Source organism: Anolis sagrei, chromosome 1, assembly GCF_037176765.1.
Source record: "Anolis sagrei isolate rAnoSag1 chromosome 1, rAnoSag1.mat, whole genome shotgun sequence".
NCBI lineage: Eukaryota > Metazoa > Chordata > Lepidosauria > Squamata > Dactyloidae > Anolis > Anolis sagrei.
Genome location: NC_090021.1, coordinates 171,740,979 through 171,762,754, shown reverse-complemented (window position 1 = coordinate 171,762,754; position 21,776 = coordinate 171,740,979). Strand labels below are relative to the sequence as shown.

The 21,776-nt window shown below is 39.8% G+C and overlaps 1 protein-coding gene across 5 annotated transcripts in view; it reads left to right on the top strand.

Annotated features, from left to right (window-relative positions):
- Positions 1 to 21,776, top strand: part of ERBB4 (erb-b2 receptor tyrosine kinase 4) — a 1,155,234-nt gene that overhangs the window by 893,086 nt on the left and 240,372 nt on the right. For all 5 annotated transcript variants that reach the window (XM_067470344.1, XM_060781240.2, XM_067470353.1 and 2 more), the window contains exons 17-19: positions 7,244 to 7,376; positions 12,653 to 12,775; positions 15,366 to 15,464. In XM_067470344.1, coding sequence (XP_067326445.1) covers positions 7,244 to 7,376; positions 12,653 to 12,775; positions 15,366 to 15,464 — 355 coding nt within the window. The remainder of the gene's footprint in view (positions 1 to 7,243; positions 7,377 to 12,652; positions 12,776 to 15,365; positions 15,465 to 21,776) is intronic.

Below are 21,776 nucleotides of genomic sequence, written 5' to 3'. Positions count from 1 at the left end.
CAACTCTAGGCAGAGTTTTGAAAAGTTAGATTTTTAGGAACTCCAAGAAACTAGGTTTGGTCGGTTCTCAGGATTTCATACAAAATTGTATATAAAACAAAACTGGATATGGCATTATTTTTGTATTTGTTAAGGTAGATTAATATCAGCTATTGTCATCTTTCCATAAAGATCAGCACTCTGTTTACTGTTTACAGCACTTTGTTTAACTACCCCGAGTCCCTCTTTGGAGGTGGAGAATCAGACGGGATAGAAATGTTCTAAATAAACAAATAAATACTGGAATGGAGAAGAGACTGGAACATAGGAAGCCTCCATATACCAAAGTACATAGTTTGTCCATCTGGTTCAGTACTATGTTCTTGGCTTGCAGAGAATCTTTCTTAATCCTTATAATTGGAGAGTCACTGTTTAAATCTAGCCCCATCTGCAAGTAAAGGAGGTGGCTATGGATCCTTCAAGCTCAGCGGCAACTAGTGAAATCCTTCTCTAAAAATAACTCACTGAGTTAGAAATAACTCAGCCACGTTTTTATTGTTCATTTCTCATGTTGATTCTATTAATTGACTATGTTATTTATGGAACTAATTGCCTTTTTAAATGATTGTTTTGCTTTTTGTGAATTTTTGATTGCTTCTTTTAATTGTTATTTTTTACAATTTATTTCTATTTTGTTTTTGTCCTTATAAGCCATCCTGAGTCTTTTCAGGGAGAGAAGGCAGACTATAAACAAACTTGTTGTTGTTGTTGTTGTTGTTGTTGTTGTTAGCCTGTTTGCTCAATGATCATTTACTGCTGTCAATTATAATATATTATAATTGTATATTATATTATATTATAATTGTATATTATATTATATTATAATTGTATATTATATTATATTATAATTGTATATTATATTATATTATATTATTATATTGTTATTATAACAACAAAAATAGCTAGAAGCACTTAATTCAGTGTATCTATCAAGAACTTAAAGTCTGTAGCAAATTGCTGTGCAAAAAATGTAATTTAGCAAATAATCTGGATTATCCTGGGAAATAATCTGGGATAACAGAACGTTCAAGCAAACTGCTTCAAAATCACAGGGTTAGAAAACACAAGTAAACAAGGTGGAAGCAAGGAAAAGCGTTCTCAAAAACTGTCCCAAGTCAGAATGAGATGTCCATCCAAAAACAATCCGAATGGAGTCAGCACTTACAGGAATCCAGTCTTTAAAACACTTTAAAACGGCTTGTCTTAACCCAGCTAAACGTCTTCCTGGCCCAGCAGCTTAAAACTATTATTATATTATTATTATTAATATTAATATTATTATTAAAATGGATGGCCATCTGTCAGGGGTGCTTTAATATACAATTAATATAATATAATATAATATAATAATATACAATTATAACATATAATATAATATATAATATAATTGCCTCTGCTTATATTCAGGTCAGTTTATACTCGAGTATATATGGTGCCGTTTGATGTTAGGTGGGCCATGCACATGTCATCTCCAACATGCTTTGCTTTTTGCTCTGAGTATGTGTTGACTCTGTTGAGAAGCTGAACTACATTTTCTGTTTTTGAGGGCTCTATTGGGAAGTTGAATGCATTTTTATTGCATGACGTGGCCATTCCTTTTATCTCAATTATTCTGCCTAGTGTCCATCTTTGATTCAGTGCCACAATTAAATTTCAGTAGAATAAAACATTGGATTAATTATACTCCGCTATCCCTGCCACCTGCAAAATGCCAGACATATCTGAACTATTACTGAGCAACTAGAATGGCTGTCGCCATAGCAGTCTGACCTCCTGGTGTGTAATACATTTCCGCTCCTTCGGCAACGTGCTTACGTTTGTGAAAAGCACATTTTCCACTTAATACACAAAAATAAACACAGAGCAAACCCAATGCAATTTTGTAGAGTGAAGCGTGATTACTGTACTCTAACCCAATTTGCAGGGTTTAACTGAGATGTTTCATGCAGAGAAAGGCCATGTGAAGAAGAGTTGAAGGTGCAAGTCACACATCATTCCTCTTGAGTTTGCAATTGCTACCCTGTTTCTATCTTAGAATAAGACACTTTTTCTCCTCCCACCTCTTTCTGTGACATAAAAAGTATACAGAACAGTATGAAGAGACTTGTTCTTTTGCTTAAGTTGAACCTGCTTCACCTGAGAGTCCAATCTATTGGATTTAGCTGTTTTTCCGTCACAGTTAAATCAATCTATATTAGACAGAACCTGACTAGCCATATTTTAAATGCAGCATTAATTATATTACTGGAAATGGACACATACTAAAAAAAAAAAAAAGAGTGTATATGAAAGTTCCCGTATTGACTCTTCTCAGGTTTCTATGGTAACTTCCCCAAAAAACGTTACAGATCTCTCCTCACAACGTACTCTGTGGATCTGGATTTTTCATGTTAGTGTCCAGTGAAATTAGTGTCTTTCCACAGGGTTTTGTGGCGGTCACCTCATCGAAATAACAAATGTAATCTTATAAAAGGGCAAAAAATATTAAAGGGTACGATGGTGTGGAGGGAAAGGAACAGACCCAGACTCAGTATTTATTTATTTGTCATGTCAGGGCGACCAGTCAATTATATTACAATTCTAACAGAAACAAAGCAAACAAACAGAAAAAATACAAAATTTGTGAGTTTGGTAGTTGATTAAATGTCATTTGACCGGTATCTGGCCACTTGGAGTGCTTCCAGTGATACTGCAAGAAAGTCCTCCATTGTGCATGTGGCAGGGCTCAGGTTGTATTGCAGTAAGTGGTCAGTGGTTTGCTCCTCTTCACACTCACATGTCGTGGATGCCACTTTGTAGCCCCATTTCTTGAGGTTGGATCTGCATCTTGTGGTGCCAGAGTGCAGTCTGTTCAGCGCCTTCCAAGTTGCCCAGTTTTCTGAGTGCCCACGGGGGAGTCTCTCATTTGCTATCAGCCATTGGTTGAGGTTCTGGGTTTGAGCCTGCCACTTTTGGACTCTCGCTTGCTGAGGTGTTCCAGCGAGTGTCTCTGTAGATCTTAAAAAACTATTTCTTGATTTAAGTCGTTGACATGCTGGCTGATACCCAAACAGGGGATGAGCTGGAGATGTCTCTGCCTTGGTCCTTTCACTATTCGCTGCTACTTCCTGGTGGATATCAGGTGGTGCAATACCGACTAAGCAGTGTAATTTCTCCAGTGATGTAGGGGCGCAGACACCCCGTGATAATGCGGCATGTCTCATTAAGAGCCACATCCACTGTTTAGTGTGGTGAGATGTGTTACACACTGGGCATGCATACTCAGCAGCAGAGTAGCACAGCGCAAGGGCAGATGTCTTCACTGTGTCTGGCTGAATCCCCAGGTTGTGCCAGTCAGCTTTCGTATGATATTGTTTCTAGCACCCACTTTTTGTTTGATGTTCAGGCAGTGCTTCTTGTAGGTCAGAGCACGGTCCAGAGTGACTCCCAGGTATTTGGGTGTGCTGCAATGCTCCAGTGGGATTCCTTCCCAGGTAATCCTCAGAGCTCGGGATGCTTGTCTGTTCTTAAGGTGAAAGGCACATGTCTGTGTTTTAGATGGGTTGGGGATCAGCTGTTTTTCCCTGTAATAGGCAGTAAGAGCACCTAGAGTTTCGGAGAGCTTCTGTTCTACCATCTCAAAGCTCTCTGCCTGAGCTGTGATGGCATGATCATCAGCATAGATGAAACTCTCTGTCCCTTCTGGCAGTGGCTGGTCATTTGTATAGATGTTGAACATGGATGGAGCAACAGGCTCTCCTGAGGCAGGCCGTTCTTCTGTTTCCGCCATCTGCTTCTCTGGCCCTGGAACTCAACAAAAAAGCTCCTGTTTTGTAGCACGTTTCCTATGTGGCGGGTGAGGTGGTAGCCAGACTCAGTGAATCTAATTCCTTTTTATGCTCACTCCATGCTGTGTGCATGGAAGGGACTTCAGAGCTCTAGGCAAGTACAGCAAAGTGAAGCAATGGAGTGGTATTTGTTGATTGTTTTGTTCTCCTGTGGAAGGAGAAAAGAGCCAGAACTCAGCTCTGTTGGTATTTTCTTCTTGCCAGCAAGAGCTTAACAGGACTCTATATTCTTCAGAGCAGAGCACCCCTTCCTCTACCTTACAGCGTTAGCTTATTGCTATTAAAATGCCTGAAAGTGTAACAAATATAGCTGTTAACAGACACTACAACCGGAAAGATATTCTTACCTTTTCATTTCTCAGTCTGTACAATTCTGTACATTGTTGTTATTATTTTAAGTGGTTTTAGGCATTATGGAGGAAATAATAAAAAACCTTTTTAAGCACGTACAGGTTTTTGAATTGTCCTCATTATGTGGTTTGAATCTATGCTCCTCTTTTTAGTTCACTAATTTAAGCCATAGTTCAGCTAAGGACTAGGAAAATAAAATATGTGTGAATATCATATTAAGGAAGGAAATATCCAACATAGTTAAAAGGGTCCTTAACAGATGAACTTTCAAGGAAACTGTCACTTAGTTAAGTACATAGAAGCCTGTGCTATTACATGGATAAAGATTAATAATTTCTTTTCATAAATTCTGTAGTAACCAAGCCTCAAAACTCAGCCAACATATACCTTATATTATCTATTTTAATAGAGATGATAGGAGAACAGATGTTCTCTCCCCAGGCCTTCCTTTGCAGTCCAGAATTTTGTGTTTTTGCCGTTCTCCAGCTTGCACTTTAAAACATTTAATAATAATATATGTAGGTAATTAGGCTTGAAACCCCTGAGTCTGCCAGCACGATATGGATGGTAGATGTGTTTGATGCTTTGGAATGGCTGGAAAGTTGATACATGCCCCCCTGTTGAGCCACCTTGTGTAATTTGCAGTATTAACTTTGAACTTTCAGCTTGTTTCATGTGTGTATGTGTGTGAGTGTCTCTCTCCCTATTTGCAAGCTCATATGGGAGTATTACTGAGGATAGTGAAATATGGCATTCTTGCAAAGTAAGTGTCTATTGTTGATCTCTTTGAGATGAATTCCAAGGCACTCTTCTTGTTTTCCTTTAAGGAGTTAGTGATTGCTTAATGGCAGGCATGTAGCCGGGGGGGGGGGGGGGGGAGGGCGCTTGGGGGGCTTCACCCCCCCCCCCCCCAAAATTCTCATTGGTGGTCTGCGAAAAGGCCTTACTGGTACATTATTTAAACTGTTATGTTTATTCATATCATGGTTTGATCACCATGCTCAATATATCCCATAAGCATAGGGGTATTGGGGTAATGATACAAAAGGTTTGCTAGGGTAGACCCTCTTTCACTCATACTCACCCCCCCCCCCAAATCAAACTCAGCCCCCCCCTCCCCCCCCCCGAATCAAAATCCTGGCTACGGGCCTGGTTCATGGTGTATCTTAATGGCAGAGCATTATCTGCTCTGTGCCACCCTGCATTCAAATGAGACTAGATCCACTGAATTAGTGAAACTTTCCTCCAAGTGTTCATTAACCAAATATATTGATTCAATGAGACAACTCTAGATGGGAATAAAAGTTGAATTTAGGCCAGTAAGTGTCTCTATTGCATGTCACAAAGCTAGGTAAAGAGCCAGTAATGTTGGACTAGGACACTTGGAGACCATGGTCTGAATTCCTAGTCAGCCATGGAAACACTAGGCAAGTTGCAATTTCTCAATCTCAGAGAAAGGCAAAGGCAAGTCCTGTCAAGAAGACTTCATGATAGGTTTGCCTTCAGGTTGCTATAAGTCAGAAGTGACTTGAAGGTATACTAGAACAGCATAGAATTGGGTAGGAAAAAATGAATTGTGATTTTCCATTTAGGAAACAAAAAAGAAAGGATTTTTTTGGTTTGAATGTTTATTGGTATTCCACAAAGAATTTCATCATTATGCTCAATAACAAAAAATATTTTCATAGAATTATTATTTCTGTACATTAGTCTCAGAATGCATTTGATGGAATTGGTGTATGACAGGGAAGGACTATGTGCACTAACTTACCATATGGAGATTGTGCTCCATATCTTAAGTCATCAAACAGTGTTAGTTATGTATTGTCGAAGGCTTTCATGGCTGGAATCACTAGGTTCTTGTGGGTTTTTTCGGGCTATAGGGCCATGTTCTAGAGGCATTTCTCCTGATGTTTCGCCTGCATCTATGGCAAGCATCCTCACTACCTCTGAGGATGCTTGCCATAGATGCAGGCGAAACGTCAAAAGAAATGCCTCTAGAACATGACCCTATAGCCCGAGAAAACCCACAAGAACCTTGTGTTAGTTATACTAAGGACCTTACCACACTGGGATATAATCAGTTTATATCAGTATGCATCCCATATTTTTTAGGACTGGATGCATACTGTATTGAGATGAGATGCATACTCTTCTGATCACACCTGATAATTATGATTCATATGATTGGAAAATAATGTGCTTTGTCTCATCACACCACAGAAGGCTGATTCCTCCCAATCCATTCAAAACACTCTCTACATCACTCTATGACATTTTTTAAAGTATAATTGCTGATGGGATGCAAACAGATTTTCCTATTACACACAAAAACTGTGCTTCAGCAACAAAAAAATCCATAGTATTTCAAAAACCATGATTAGAATTCTGCCTGAAAATAATCTGTTTCTGCGACTCTTTGCAGATGGATTCTGACGGAATACTGACGGGATGAGGCAAATGTCATGTGATGGGACCTGTTTGAATTCATTCCCAAACAGTCTCAGAAATTGAGTATTTCCTATTGTGATAAGGTCCTAAGCCATGCTAGCTTGTTAATTCTGCGAGTTGTAATTTGAAGAATTATTTCCAACTTGTGAAACTGGCATGAAACATGGTAAAGAGTGAAGAGCTCTTCATTTGGAATACTTCACACATACACACACACACACACACACACACATATTGTGATGATTATTATATAAGTGACTATCAAAGACATCTGAGGCCTTTGCTTTTGTCATCAGAGCTTATGCTAGTTTTCTGCATGGTCTTGTCTTCTCCTCCACTCCCTGCCTTGCATGATGGCCTGTTTTTCACAAAACAGTAATAATTCAGAGCAGATGTGATAAAGAAAAACTTTGTCACAAGCTTACTGTATTTTTGGTGTGGTTTAAATGTGACTAGACTAACACACAATTTAATAAACTTAACATGGGTTTTTAGTATTTAATGTTTAATGTTTAAGCCAATGGACAACCTTGTTTCCAGGTGACTTATGATGATTGTTGAATGCTGATTTGTAGAACTCCCCTGATTGCTGCTGGAGTGATTGGTGGACTCTTCATCATCGTCATTTTGGGCTTGACCTTTGCAGTCTATGTGAGGCGGAAGAGCATCAAAAAGAAGAGAGCCTTACGAAGATTCTTAGAGACTGAGGTGAAGACATTTTCATTTCTTTATTCCACACAGCAATTCACTCACTTATTCTTTTCTTCCTTTGTCTAAATTATGGAAAGGTTCTCTAGATGTTTCAAGCCACAAATTCCACCAGTCCTAGCATTATTCATTGATTGATACTCAAATCTTTCTACCACAATTAGGACACACAGTCAAAGTGCCGAAAAAGGGAATGGTCATGTTGGATACTGTATTATTAAGTGACAGTGATATTTCCCTGTTCATGCAACCACCATTTTATGTATAGAATATGACAATCCATGATCTGTGGAAACCATGGACCTGGAGCCCATTGACTACTTTTGCGACTTGCGTCATTATTCTGTGGGAAATAAAATTTTACTTCCATCAAACAACCAAATGTTATGGGATAGCAAAACCTTTCCTACAAGTACCATTTGAAAGTGTATTGTGAGCCTCACATTAGACCTTGTTTTTTGTGCAGGATGGAGTGATGGTGTTGTGGAGGAACTTGTCACATTTCCATTGTCATGGACTGATAATTACCTGGTGAGCTTTAGACTCGCTGGGACTCAAAACCTCCATGGGGATAGTCTGCCCCAGCAGGTGATTCTGTTGAAGGTCTGGCTGACCCCTGGAATGGGCAAATGGTCAGGGTGTGGACACAACCATCCTCTCACTGAGCAGAGCCAAATCAGTCCCTTGGTTTTCCAAGGAGCTGGTGATAATGAAGCAAGTGAAATGGAGACTAGGGCAATGTCGGAGGAAGACTAATAACAAATTTGACCAAGTACTGGTGAGATCATATTTGAAAGCCTACTACATGGCAGCAGAGAAAGCATTTGTTGCTGCTAACATTGCATCTGCAAGGAACCACCCAACAGAGCTGTTTGTAGTGGTCAGAGAGCTGTTACATACTGGTCCTCAAGGATACAATTCTGGCCATAAAACAGAATCCTTGGAGAGGTGAGAGCTTCCACATGCATTCTATATCCTTGCCCTTCCTGGTTGATCAAACTGGCCTGAAGGGGACTGACAGAGCGGGTTAAGGTGATGGTCAATGACTCCTTGGAACAAGGAAAAGTTCCAACTTGCCTAAAGGAGACAGTTGTGAGACCTATATTTAAAAAGCCATTCCTGAACCCCTCTATAATGCTCAACTATGGCTAGTGCCCAACCTTCTCTTTTTGAGCAAGGTTTTGGAGTGTACAGGGGCCTCCCAACTCTAAGGATTTCTGGATGAAACAGATTATCTAGATCCATTTCAGGCCTGTGGTTATGGAACAGATATAGCTTTGTTCACACTGGTGAATGGTTATTAAATATTCTTTTGTGGAAACCATTTATTTCTGGAAGGAACATGCTAGTGTTCAAAACATTCTCCCCAAAAGCAAGATTACCAATGATGTAGTCTCGGAAAGCAAAGAAGAGGGCCAATATTTCATTCTTTTCCCCACTGGAATAAAGCAAAAAGCAAAGAATCCCTTGTTCTTTCTTTAATAATTCCCAGAGAACACAGAAAGTAACAAAGAGTCCTTAAAGTACAGTATTCAAGGTATTCTCCTGAAATGCAGATTCAAGCGCATTTTTATGGTTTGGGTTTCATATTGTTGTTTTATTCTTTATCTTATAAATTACTAATATGTCTCTGTGTGAATGTGCATTTCCTTCAATATTGCACAAAAGGAAATCAGGATATTACTGTACAAGTTTGCTTTTTCACAATGTATGAATCAATTTGAGTATGAGCCCATGTACATTAATCACCAATAAGAGAATGAGAATAAAAGAAAACAAGTCCAAACTACACATGCAGCAAACTTAACAAAGACTGAAAATCAAAAACAGAATAATATAAAAACAGGAGTGCGGGGGGAACAGAATTGTAAGATATTAGTAGCAGCGTTGCTCTGCTACAAGCCAAACAAACAAATCATACAATCTTGAATCCCCAAACTGAGGGGATATTTGAATGGGATAAATTTTCATCAGTTTACAGCCTATGAGTTTTGATTTTTAAACTGCCTTTTGATGCCTGGGAATAAAAAATTAAAGGACTGTAATACGTATTGCATTCACTGCATCTTCTTCATATTTACCTGGTCTTATCTAAGCTTTTGGAAGGTAAATTGGACTGAATAAAGATGGTGATGATAGATACCGTGAATATTACATATCAGACTTTATACAAATCATATATCGTCTTCCTCCTCCTCCTTTATTATCTGACTTGCATCTTGATGCTTGAAAGTTAATTAAGGGAAGCAAAGTGTAAAAATTATTGTGTCAGGCGGATGTCTATGCTCTGCTCTTTGTTTTTGTTCTAGATAAATTAAGTAATTCCCCGTTCTCGATATTTTTTGCCTGCACAGCATAGTCTCTATTCAAGTAATTAAGTAGTCCACAGTGTTCAAAGAGCCATGATAACAGTGCTCAAATGGCAGCATATGAAGCATTTAGCCCTGGAAACAGACACTTTGAAATACTGCAGTGGTTTCAACCCAATTTGAACAGGAGTAGCCCTTAATTATTTTCCTTATCCTGTGAGAAGACAGGTTATTTGTCACTGTTTAGAGGCAAGTCTTTTCTCATTTTTGGTTTACAGAAATCTAAATTTCCATCCAAAAGCTCTACACAGTGTTAATCAACGCATGTTCTTCTGACTAATGCCATTCACATGTTTTGTTGGATTACGGTTCAAAAGCACAAGGCATGGAAATATAACCGAATAGCAATTTACAATTACTTACATCATACAAGTTTATCATCCCTTATCTGGAATCCGGAAATCTGAAAGTCTTCAAAATGTCCACTTAAGTGACTGAGATAGTAACACCTTTGCTTTCTAATGGTTCAGTGTACACACACACACACACATACACAAGAAGTATTTTTTAAGTAAGGTCCGTTGGAACATAAGTACACAATGAAAGTTTATTTCAAAAAAGTAAATGTATTTTCAGAAAGTACATACTTCACTCTATTTTTCAACATAGTTGCCAAGTTTGTTCAAACACTTATCATCCCTCTGAACCAATTTTAAAATACCCTCTTCATAAAAACTTGCCGCCTGCTCCAATAACCAAATCGTCTGTAATCAAAGAAGGGCGACAGGAGCGGTCCTCATCATGAATGTTGTCACGGCCATCTTTGAATTGTCGTACCCACTTACGCACTTTGCTTTCACTCATAACAGTATCATCGTATACTTCATAAATATGTCAATGAATTTCTGCAGCAGGCAGGTTCCTTGCTGACAAAAACCGTATCACTGAGCGAACCTCACATGCGGCGGGTGAGTTGATAGTCTTAAACATTTTTAAAGCACAGAACAGAACCGTACAGGTTAGCTACAGAGCGGAAACTGAGCACAGTTGTTCCCGAGGCATGCCGGTACACGACGCACACGCTCGTTACGGTATGTGCGCGAACTACTAGTGTCTGCAACTAAACTGACCTTACTTAAAAAATACCCCTTGTGTGTGTGTGTGTATGTGTGTATATGTGTGTGTGTGTTGAATACAAATTCAACTTAAGAACAAACCCACAGAACCTGTTTTGTTTGTAACTTAGGGACTGCCTGTACTCCGCTCTGAACAGTTTTCCAAGTGTTGCGAACAGATTTCAAGGGTGCCCAGAGCTTAAGAGGGAGAATCAGTTTCACCTGAGAGATTTGTAATGAGATTCTTTCATCAAAGCAAGATCTTAGCCTTTTAATATTAAAAAAGGCAAATTGGCTGAAACAGTCTGGGCAGAACACTCAGATATCTTGGGATTTTCAAAACATGAATCTTGTACCTAGTGAGAAATGTAATTCTCACCCCACTCCGCAATGTGAATATAAAGTGATAAATACAACTTGTCACTTCTGGGGAGTTAAATATTGGGGGAATGCTTTGGAAGAACGAGAGTCTAGAATTTATATTAACAACCTGATATGTTCAAAACATTTTCTTATTTCTTATCATGAGAACAACAATGTCCTACACAAAATGAAAAATTATATCTGGGATCATTTTACAGATTGTTGTTTCAAATTCTTCTGAAACCACAAATACTGTTCTATAGTCAGGAACCTTTGATATTGAAGATATGATTTCAGACTGTTCCTGCATCACTGCCATCTTAGTTCTGAATTTTTCTTAACCTCCCCCCCCCCCAAAAAAAAACCTTTGAAAATATTTTTACAATATATCCTGTTATACAAAACCAACTTTAAGAACACACCATTATCCAGAACGTATTTTCAACCCCCCTGAGCCCATTTAATGTAGCAAACAATATACGTCTTTAAGAGGAGCCTGAAAACGTGGTTGTTCCAGTGTACCTTCCCAAAATTAGGAAACCTACCCTAGTTATATGTCACCTTGTCATGCCCAACATTTTTAAAATTTTAATTATTACAATTGGCCCGCCATAGGTTTTTAATGCGTCATGGTGTTATTGTTACTGTTTATTGCTTTGTTTATGAGTTTATTTATTGTCTGTATTGTTGTTGTTGCTTTTTTATTGATGTATTTGGGCTTGGCCTCTTGTAAGCCGCACCGAGTCCCTCGGGAGATGGTAGCGGGTTATAAATAAAGGATTATTATTATTATTATTATTATTATTATTATTATTATTATATTTAAAAAAATAGAATTTATTATTGAATTTAGCAGGGTGTGTTGTGTCTTTATTAATTTTGACACACATTTTTATAAGAATACACACAAACAAAAACATGAAACCCAGTTAAATTCTAAAATTTAGGACAACAGACTATAATAAAGGCTGGTCTTTAAACAGTAGCCAACCTTTTGTTCTAAAATGCATGCTCTCTAGATTTATTGAGATTTCACAGCATGACTGACGGCAGTTTCATTGCTAGATTTTTTTACCCAAGTAGCACATTAAAGTTCAATGTCTCATAGCAGTAAATGAATATTAAATGTTTTTATATCTTCCTTCAGATTATTTTGTAGGGCACAGTCCTTCCAGAGTTAAGCATATATCAGTCCTATTTATTTCACTAGAAAACCTGAATACCTATTTTACTGTCTCTTGTTGAATTATTCAGATGTCATTTGCTTAATTCTGGCTGGATCATCCATAAGGGCACAAAGCATTGAGGATTCAGTAGCCTGCATGAGAGAAATCGATAACAGTGATGTTTATGTTCACAGAATTCAAATTTCTCCATTATCACAGAGGAAGCTTGATTAACTAACCAACAAATGTTTGAAATAGTCACTTTCCATTGCCTTTTGCTTTTCCATCTCACATACAAATAAAAGCTCAATTTCCCTTTGCAGTTGGTTGAACCCTTGACACCTAGTGGCACTGCTCCCAACCAAGCACAGCTCCGTATTTTGAAGGAAACTGAACTAAAACGTGTGAAGGTCCTTGGATCTGGAGCCTTTGGAACTGTGTATAAGGTACATTCCTTTACTTTCACTCATTCTCAGTGTTCCTTGGAAAAACCATGTTTCTTGGATGATAATATCAAGATTATCAGGCATTTGGATAAGAAGATCAATATGTACTGGAAACTCCATGAAAATGACTACCATTTTGTTCCTCTGATTTATTTATTTGTCGTGTCAGGGCAACCAGTCAATTCTATTACATTTCTAACAGAACAAAGCAAACAAACAGACAAAATACAAAATTTGTGAGTTTGGTAGTTGATTAAATGTCCTTTGACCAGTATCTGGCCACTTGGAGTGCTTCTGGTGTTGCTGCAAGAAGGTCCTCCATTGTGCGTGTGGCAGGGCTCAGGTTGCATTGCAGCAGGTGGTCAGTGGTTTGCTTTTCTCCACACTCGCATGTCGAGGATTCCACTTTGTAGCCCCATTTCTTAAGGTTGGCTCTGCATCTCATGGTGCCAGAGCACAGTCTGTTCAGCGCCTTCCAAGTCGCCCAGTCCTCTGTGTGCCCGGGGAGAGTCTCTCATTTGGTATCAGTCATCGGTTGAGGTTCTGGATTGGAGCCTGCCACTTTTGGACTCTCGCTTTCTGAGGTGTTCCAGCGAGTCTCTCTGTAGATCTTAGAAAACTATTTCTAGATTTAAGTCATTGACGTGCTGGCTGATACCCAAACAGGGGATGAGCTGGAGATGTCACTGCCTTGGTCCTTTCACTATTGGCTGCTACTTCCCGGCGGATGTCAGGTGGTGCAATACTGGCTAAGCAGTGTAATTTCTCCAGTGGTGTAGGGCACAGACACCCTGTGATAAAACGGCATGGTTCCTCTGATAAGCTTCCACCATTACCGAGATCCAGATGCAACTGGTGTTCACTAGTTGAGCAGAGGGTAGAGTCATCCTAGTTGGAATAAACAAGATCAGATGTTCTTCCACTCCTTTTTCCTTGCACAGATCCTTGATACATGGAGGCAATGCTTTTTAAATTCCTAAATGGAAGAATAATGTAATTTAGCATGTTTTGCTGTTGTTATAATTGGGTTTTTTTATGGTGGGGGAGATATGTGGTTTCTATCATCCTTTACAGCAGACATAGAGAAAGTCCATGCCACAGACCACATGCATTTGGCACACTTGGCAAATATGTAGCAGTGGAAATGGGGCAACCCCCACATGCACACTACTTTTAAATCATTTTGGCCACAGAGAGAGACAATGAACAGTGATGCCCAACAAAGCCAAGAGAAAGAAATAAGAGTAACTGCTCAGCTGATTAAAATTTAGTTATAGCTTGAAAAGGCTATCTATTGAAAAGGCTCATCCTCACACACTCTAATGTTTTTTGGAAAAGATTGAAAACATGGTTCTTCAAGAAGGCCTTAAAACATGATTAAACAATAGTTAATACTTGACTCCTGCATTTTATGTGTCTGACATTGATACAACTGTATTTTAAACCACAGCTGTTGCTGTGCTTTATTTTTATTTAAACCAGAAGGGATTTATATGCTGTTTTATATATATTTGTATTATGTAAATTGGCACTGTTAAATGTATTTTACTATGTGTTGTGTATTCTGTGGCACTACTACGTGCTTTTGTAAGCTGCCCCGAGTCGCTCTTGGGAGATGGTGGCAGAATATAAATAAAGTTTTATTATTACTTACTAGCTGTCCCCTGCCACACATTGCTGTGGCCCAGTCTGTGTATATGTCTGTTGTGTGTGTATATATGAGTTTATGTGTGTTCGTGTGTGTGTGTGTGTGAGTGTATATATGTGTGTGTATATATTTGTGTATTAATATGTGTACATGCATATTGTGTATATGTGTGTGCTTATCTATATGCATATTTGTGTTTATATATGTATGCGTATATGTACATGTGTGTGTATATATATGTGTGTTCACGTGTATATGTATATAATGTGTATGTATATGTGTGTATACGTGTATATTTGTGTGTGTTTGTGCATATATATACGTGTGTGTATGAATGTGTGCATGTGTGTGTGTGTGTGTGTATATATATATATATATATATATATATATATATATGAGTGTATGTGTATATGTATATATGGTGTATTTTTTGAGTTTTTAAGTCTGTTCCGCTGGGGTTTTGTGTGTGTGTGTTTATGGGTGATGGACACTCTCCTGAAATTCTCATGGTGGTCGGCGAAAAGGCCTTACTGGTGCATTATTTAAACTGTTACGTTTATTCATATCATGATCTGATCACCATACTCAATATATCCCATATGCATGTGGGTATTGGGGTGATGATACAAAAGGTTTGCTAGGTAGACCCTCTTTCACTCAGACTCAGCCCTCCCCCAAATCCAACTCAGCCCCCCCCCCCCCCCCGAATCAAAATCCTGGCTACAGGCCTGGGACACTCGTTGGACTGCTAGGTGTATTGTGTCCAAATTTCGGGTCAATTCATCCAGTGGTTTTTGAGTTATGTTAATCCCACAAACAAACATTACATTTTTATTTATATAGATTATTATTGTCCATCATTGATTTTTTTTTTAATGAGAAGTGATTTCTACAATATTAATTTGAAGTTAATGTTCTGTTATATTTTTTTCAACATGCTAGGGTGTTTGGGTTCCAGAGGGAGAGAGTGTGAAGATACCCGTGGCTATTAAAATCCTAAATGAGACAACTGGCCCAAAAGCCAATGTGGAATTCATGGATGTAAGTAAAGAATGCCTAGTCTCAATGTTGCATTACTTTGTTGTTGGTGTTACTTTGATGGAAACTTCTTCTAGCTTACACACCCTGCAAATTCTTTTGATAAGTAGACAAAATGTTTTGTGGAAAAATCAACCTCCAAACAGCCAAATTCCCCAAACTACATTTTCTCTTCCTTAAAATATCTCTAAACTGATGTTTCATGAACTCAATGTCTGACTTCTGAACTTACAACACAGAGCTGACTATGCTTTCTGTCAGTGAACAGCAGATTTATTTTTACATAAGCACCTATATAGCGAAATGCACATATCCAGTATAGATCAACAAAGAACCTTTGCCAAAGAATATTCAATCTATGCTGGTCCTGACTATTAGGGATTCTTTAGACTCATATTTCACATTGGAATTTTATTCATTCCAGGTGCTATATTACCAAACAAGGCGTTTGAGAAATACTGCAACAAGCAATCATTTTTGCATAAACTAATAACTAAAATAGGAAACAAGGAATTCTTCAGACATCCATTTTCTCCACACTTCTCTCTTGCACACACCATGTTAGATTCTTCTCTGCCCCAGACCCTCAGAGGGAAATATGTGCCATTTCAATCCGGAGAACCCCTTCTGTCCCTTGACAGCATGTTCACCGATACATTATGTACTATAGGTAATTCTCCACTGCCCACTCTACTGGTTTGTTGTTGCTGTGTGCTTCTGAGTAGTTTCCAAAATACATTGAACCTATCATGGTGTTATCTTGGAAAGATTTGATCAGCAGGATTTTGCTGTTGACTTTGAGACTGAGAGAGTGTGACTTGCTCAATCTACATTACTTTTTTAAAAGCTCTTATGCTGATTGCACTCATCTTGAAAAGGTGTTTATTTTAACTGCATTCATTCTATTTGCACTTATATCACATCACTGTACTACAATCTTTTTCCCACATCCCTCCATCCCCACTCATGTTTCAGTTTATGAGATAAATAAATGCCTACATGAACTATGAGCAGGGAAATGGAAACTATGGAAAGGGAGGAATACAGGAAAGAAAAATTTCTTATCACTATGAATTATGGATCTGCTTTGGGACCCATTTTGGTAGAAAAGTGGGATACAAATCCAATAAATGACTGAATTAGGCCTGGGTAACAACGGAAAAGTTTGTTTCTAAAATCGATTTGTATTTGGGGGGTTTTTTTGTTTCGATATTTAAAATAATTACAAAATTTTCCCTTTAAAAAGTTCGGTATTTACGAAATTTCATAAATATTTACGAATCGATTCGTAAAGATGGCGCCCGCGTTAGCGCATGCGCAAAGCATTTTACGAAATTTCGTAATTTTATCGGGAATAACGAATCGATTCGTTAAGATGGCGCCCGCGTCAGCGCATGCGCAAAGCATTTACGAAATTTCAGAAATATTTAAAAATGAAAATATTTATCAGAAATATTTAAAAATGGAAAATTAACCAAAAACTTGCCCTGCTGTGGAGCAAACACAGCCACAGGACAGGGACAAACGCACACACAGGCACACAAGATTCTTCTCTTTTTTTAGGTTATTTTTTGAATCTTTTGAAGAATAAAAGAGAAATATTTATCAGAAATATTTAAAAATGGAAAATTAACCAAAAACTTGCCCTGCTGTGGAGCTAACACAGCCACAGGCCAGGGACAAACGCACACACAGGCACACAAGATTCTTCTCTTTTTTTTAAGATTATTTTTATAAATTTTTGAAGAATTAAAGAAAAATATTTATCAGAAAAAATGGAAAATTAACAAAAATCTTTCCCTGCCCTGTTGTAGGGCGAGACCAATGCAAAAATGAAAGCAAGAAATGAATGCAAGCAATGAATCCCAAGAGCCAAGCCTCCCTCCCGATCCTCCCGTCTTCTCCCTCGCGTTCGCAATGAGCAATGCGGCCACGCGGAGCCGCTTTTAAAGGGCTTCCCGGCCAATCACAATCAGCCACGGTGTTTGGGTGCTTGGGAGCGCCGAATTGGCTCCCAGGGCACCCAGCATCCTCCATCCCTACAACGTCATTTCCGAAACGGGCGGAAGCTCATAAAAAGGATGGAGGATGCCGTTTCGTTATTGAAAAACCCTTCCGGGTTTGAAAATATATTTTGAAATCATTTTGTAATTGTTAAATATAACGAATATTTAACGAATTACAAAATTAACGAATGAAACCGCCCAGGCCTAGACTGAATAAATAAACTAGAAAACAGATTCCCCACCCACCCCCACCTTCTCTATTTAGTCAAGAGCACTCAAAGTCTTAGAGATACCTTAAATCAGTGGTTCTCAACCTGTAGGTCCCCAGGTGTTTTTGGCCTACGACTCCCAGAAATCCCAGCCAGTTTACCAGCTGTTAGGATTTCTGGGAGTTGAAGGCCAAAAACATCTGGGGACCCCAGGGTGAGAACCACTGCAGTAGAACCTCTCAGATAGTTTGTTGCTATTTTGTGAAATGATGTTTACCAGAATTATCTTGAAATTCATCTGCATTTCCATGGGTTTCTGTATTTTTCATGTATCTGCTTATCACTGGGGCAACCCCCACATGCACACTACTTTTAAATCATTTTGGCCACAGAGAGAGACAATGAACAGTGATACCCAACAAAGCCATGAGAAAGAAATAAGAGTAACTGCTCAGCTGATTAAAATTTAGTTATGGACCCGGGGTGGTCCATGAGAAGGCCTTGCTATGTTATGTTAACTGTTTGTTTATTCATATCATCATCTGATCACCATGCTCAATATATCCCATATGCATGGGGGTATTGGGATAATGATAGAAAACATTTGCTAGGGTAGATCCTGAGCCCCCCGTTGAGCCAAACTCAGCCCCCCCCCCCCCAAATCAAAATCCTGGCTACGGGTCTGCTTGGATGCTTCTCTCACAACACAGGAAGCTTCCCGTGTTGTTTTGGCTCCAATGCAGCCAGCACAGATACTCCACAGAAGGGTGATGCTTCCCACATGTGATAGGGAAAGCATTGTTGAGAAGGAACTGCTTGTGGGGCGACAGATATCCCACCTCCACCCCTCTCTTTCCTCCATGAAGCCAGTTGAAGTGGGACGCTTCACTTAGCCTTTGTGATTTTTTTTTTGGCCGTGTCAGGAGCGACTTGAGAAACTGCAAGTTGCTTCTGGTGTGAGAGAATTGGCTGTCTGCAAGGACGTTGCCCAGGGGACGCCCGGATGATTTGATGTTTTTATCATCCTTGTGGGAGGCTTCTCTCATGCCCCCGCTTGAGGAGCTGGAGTTGATAGAGGGAGCTCATCCGCCTCTCCCCGGATTCGAACCTGCGACCTGTCGGTCTTCAGTCCTGCCAGCACAGGGGTTTAACCCACTGCGCCACCGGGAGCGCCAGCCTTCATGATGTGATTGCTAGATACGTTTGACAATTTGACTTTATCCTTTATTCTGATCTAGGGTACTTCACTTCACTTTATTTCTTAATTAGTCGCTCTCCACCAAGGTGCTCCGAGCAAATAAAAAATAGCATTTACACAATATAAAAACATTCAACATAAAAACATTCAACAGTGACTATTTGGAAAATTAGATCTGATTACTTAAATGCACAACCAAACAGCCAAGTCTTGAGTGCCTTTACAAAAGGTCACAACTCCGACATTGCTCTAATATATGGAGGCAATGAGTTCCACAGAATTGGAGCATAGGTCGAAAAAGCTCTACGCCTTGTAGCTTCCAGGTGTACCTCCCTAGGGCCCGGTATGTATAGGAGATTTTCCTGGGTGGATCGAGGTGACCACTGATGGAGAAAAGGAATGAGGCGGTCCCTAAGATATAAAGGTCCTTGACCATTTTGAGCTCTAAATGTCAGGATCAGTATCTTGTAAGATGTTCTATTGGTAGCCAATGCAGTTGTTGCAGAATTGGTGTGATATGGGATCTTATAGATGATCCCACTAGCAGCCTAGCTGCTGCATTTTGGACCATCTGAATCTTCTGGGTTGTTGACTTCGGAAGGCCGGCATATAAGGTGTTGCAATAGTCCAACTTCGTGGTGACTGTTGCGTGGATTACTGTTGCCAATGCTTCTACCGAAAGGTAGGATGCCAATTTCCTTGCCTGGCGAAGATGAAAAAAGGCCTGCTTACTTATGGCAGAAAAAATCAACTTATATCCCCATACCAAAAAAGGGAAATGCGAAAGACTGCTCCAACTTCCGTACAGTGGCCCTTATTTCTCATGCCAGTAAGGTAATGCTCAAGATCCTGCAAGGAAGACTCCAGCAATACATGGAGCGAGAGTTGCCAGATGTTCAAGCTGGGTTTAGAAAAGGCAAAGGAACGAGAGACCAGATTGCCAATATCCGCTGGATAATGAAGAAAGGCAGGGAGTTTCAGAAAAACATCTACTTCTGCTTCATTGACTATTCTAAAGCCTTTGACTGTGTGGATCATAATAAATTGTGGCAAGTTCTTAGTGGGATGGGCATCCCAAGCCACCTTGTCTCTCTCCTGAGGAATCTGTACAAGGACCAAGTAGCAACAGTCAGAACTGACCACGGAACAACAGACTGGTTCAAGATTGGGAAAGGCGTCCGGCAAGGCTGCATCCTCTCACCCAACCTTTTTAACTTGTATGCAGAACACATCATGCGATGTGCGGGGCTGGATGAATGCAAAGCTGGGGTGAAAATTGCTGGAAGAAACATTAACAACCTCAGATATGCAGATGACACCACTCTGATGGCCGAAAGCGAGGAGGAGCTGAGGAGCCTTCTAATCAAGGTGAAAGAAGAAAGCGCAAAAGCCGGGTTGCAGCTAAACGTCAAAAAAACCAAGATTATGGCAACAAGAATGATTGACAACTGGAAAATAGAGGGAGAAACCGTGGAGGCCGTGACAGACTTTGTATTTCTAGGTGCAAAGATTGCTGCAGATGCAGACTGTGGCCAGGAAATCAGAAGACGCTTACTTCTTGGGAGGAGAGCAATGTCCAGTCTCAATAAAATAGTAAAGAGTAGAGACATCAGACTGGCAACAAAGATCCGCCTAGTCAAAGCCATGGTATTCCCTGTAGTAACCTACGGATGTGAGAGCTGGACCTTAGGGAAGGCTGAGCGAAGGAAGATCGATGCTTTTGAGCTATGGTGCTGGAGGAAAGTGCTGAGAGTGCCTTGGACTGCGAGAAGATCCAACCAGTCCATCCTCCAGGAAATAAAGCCCGACTGCTCACTGGAGGGAAAGATACTAGAGACAAAGTTGAAGTACTTTGGCCACATCATGAGGAGACAGGAAAGCCTAGAGAAGACAATTATGCTGGGGAAAGTGGAAGGCAAAAGGAAGAGGGGCCGACCAAGGGCAAGATGGATGGATGGCATCCTTGAAGTGACTGGACTGACCTTGAGGGAGCTGGGGGTGGTAACGGCCGACAGGGAGCTCTGGCGTGGGCTGGTCCATGAGGTCACGAAGAGTCGGAGACGACTGAACGAATGAACAACAACAACAACTTATGGCAGTGATCTGGGCCTCCATCGTCAGCGATGAGTCCAACACAACCCCAAGGCTTTTAACAGTGGCAGGCGGAACCAGAGCTTCCCCATCGAAATCAGGCAGAGACTGGATTAATTCTGGCAGCTGGCTGGGCCAGAGTATCTCAGTTTTTGCAGGATTCACTTTTAGTTTGCTCGCTCGCAGCCAACTCATCACTGCTTCCAAACACAGCCTAAAGTTCTCAGGAATCGCGGTTGTCCCAGGTTCGAGACGCAAGAGTAGCTGGGTATCATCTGCATACTGGTAGCACTCTGCCAAAGCTCTGCACCAGTCCAGCAAGTGGCCGGACGTAGATGTTAAATAACAGGGGTACTGGGACCTCATTTAGATATTTATCCTGTGACAAACTCTTCATCTTATAAGGACAGGCTATCTTGAACTTTGCCCTTGTATTGGATAAAAGTGGTATTTCTCTCTGATGGCATGTGGAAGGAGTAAAACAGCATGTAATGTGGTAAATGTTTTCCCATGAGTCATATGAATAAATGTCTTTTTTTAAAAAGTCCATTAGAGCAGCAGTACAAAAGATATGCAAGAGCATATTCTGTTATTCTGTGGGAGACAAAGAGATTAGCAGTCGAAACCTTTGCTTTTTGTTAAATCTTTTAATGGTGGCAAAAAGAAAATGAAACCAAGGAGTGCTTTATGACCAGTTGGGGCCCTTTTAAATGCTACATTGCTAAAGGAGAATAGGCCACGGCAATTTGGCAACTCGGCTGTCATTTCTGTACCCTTGAAAACTTTCTAATGTATCCATAATGACTATAAT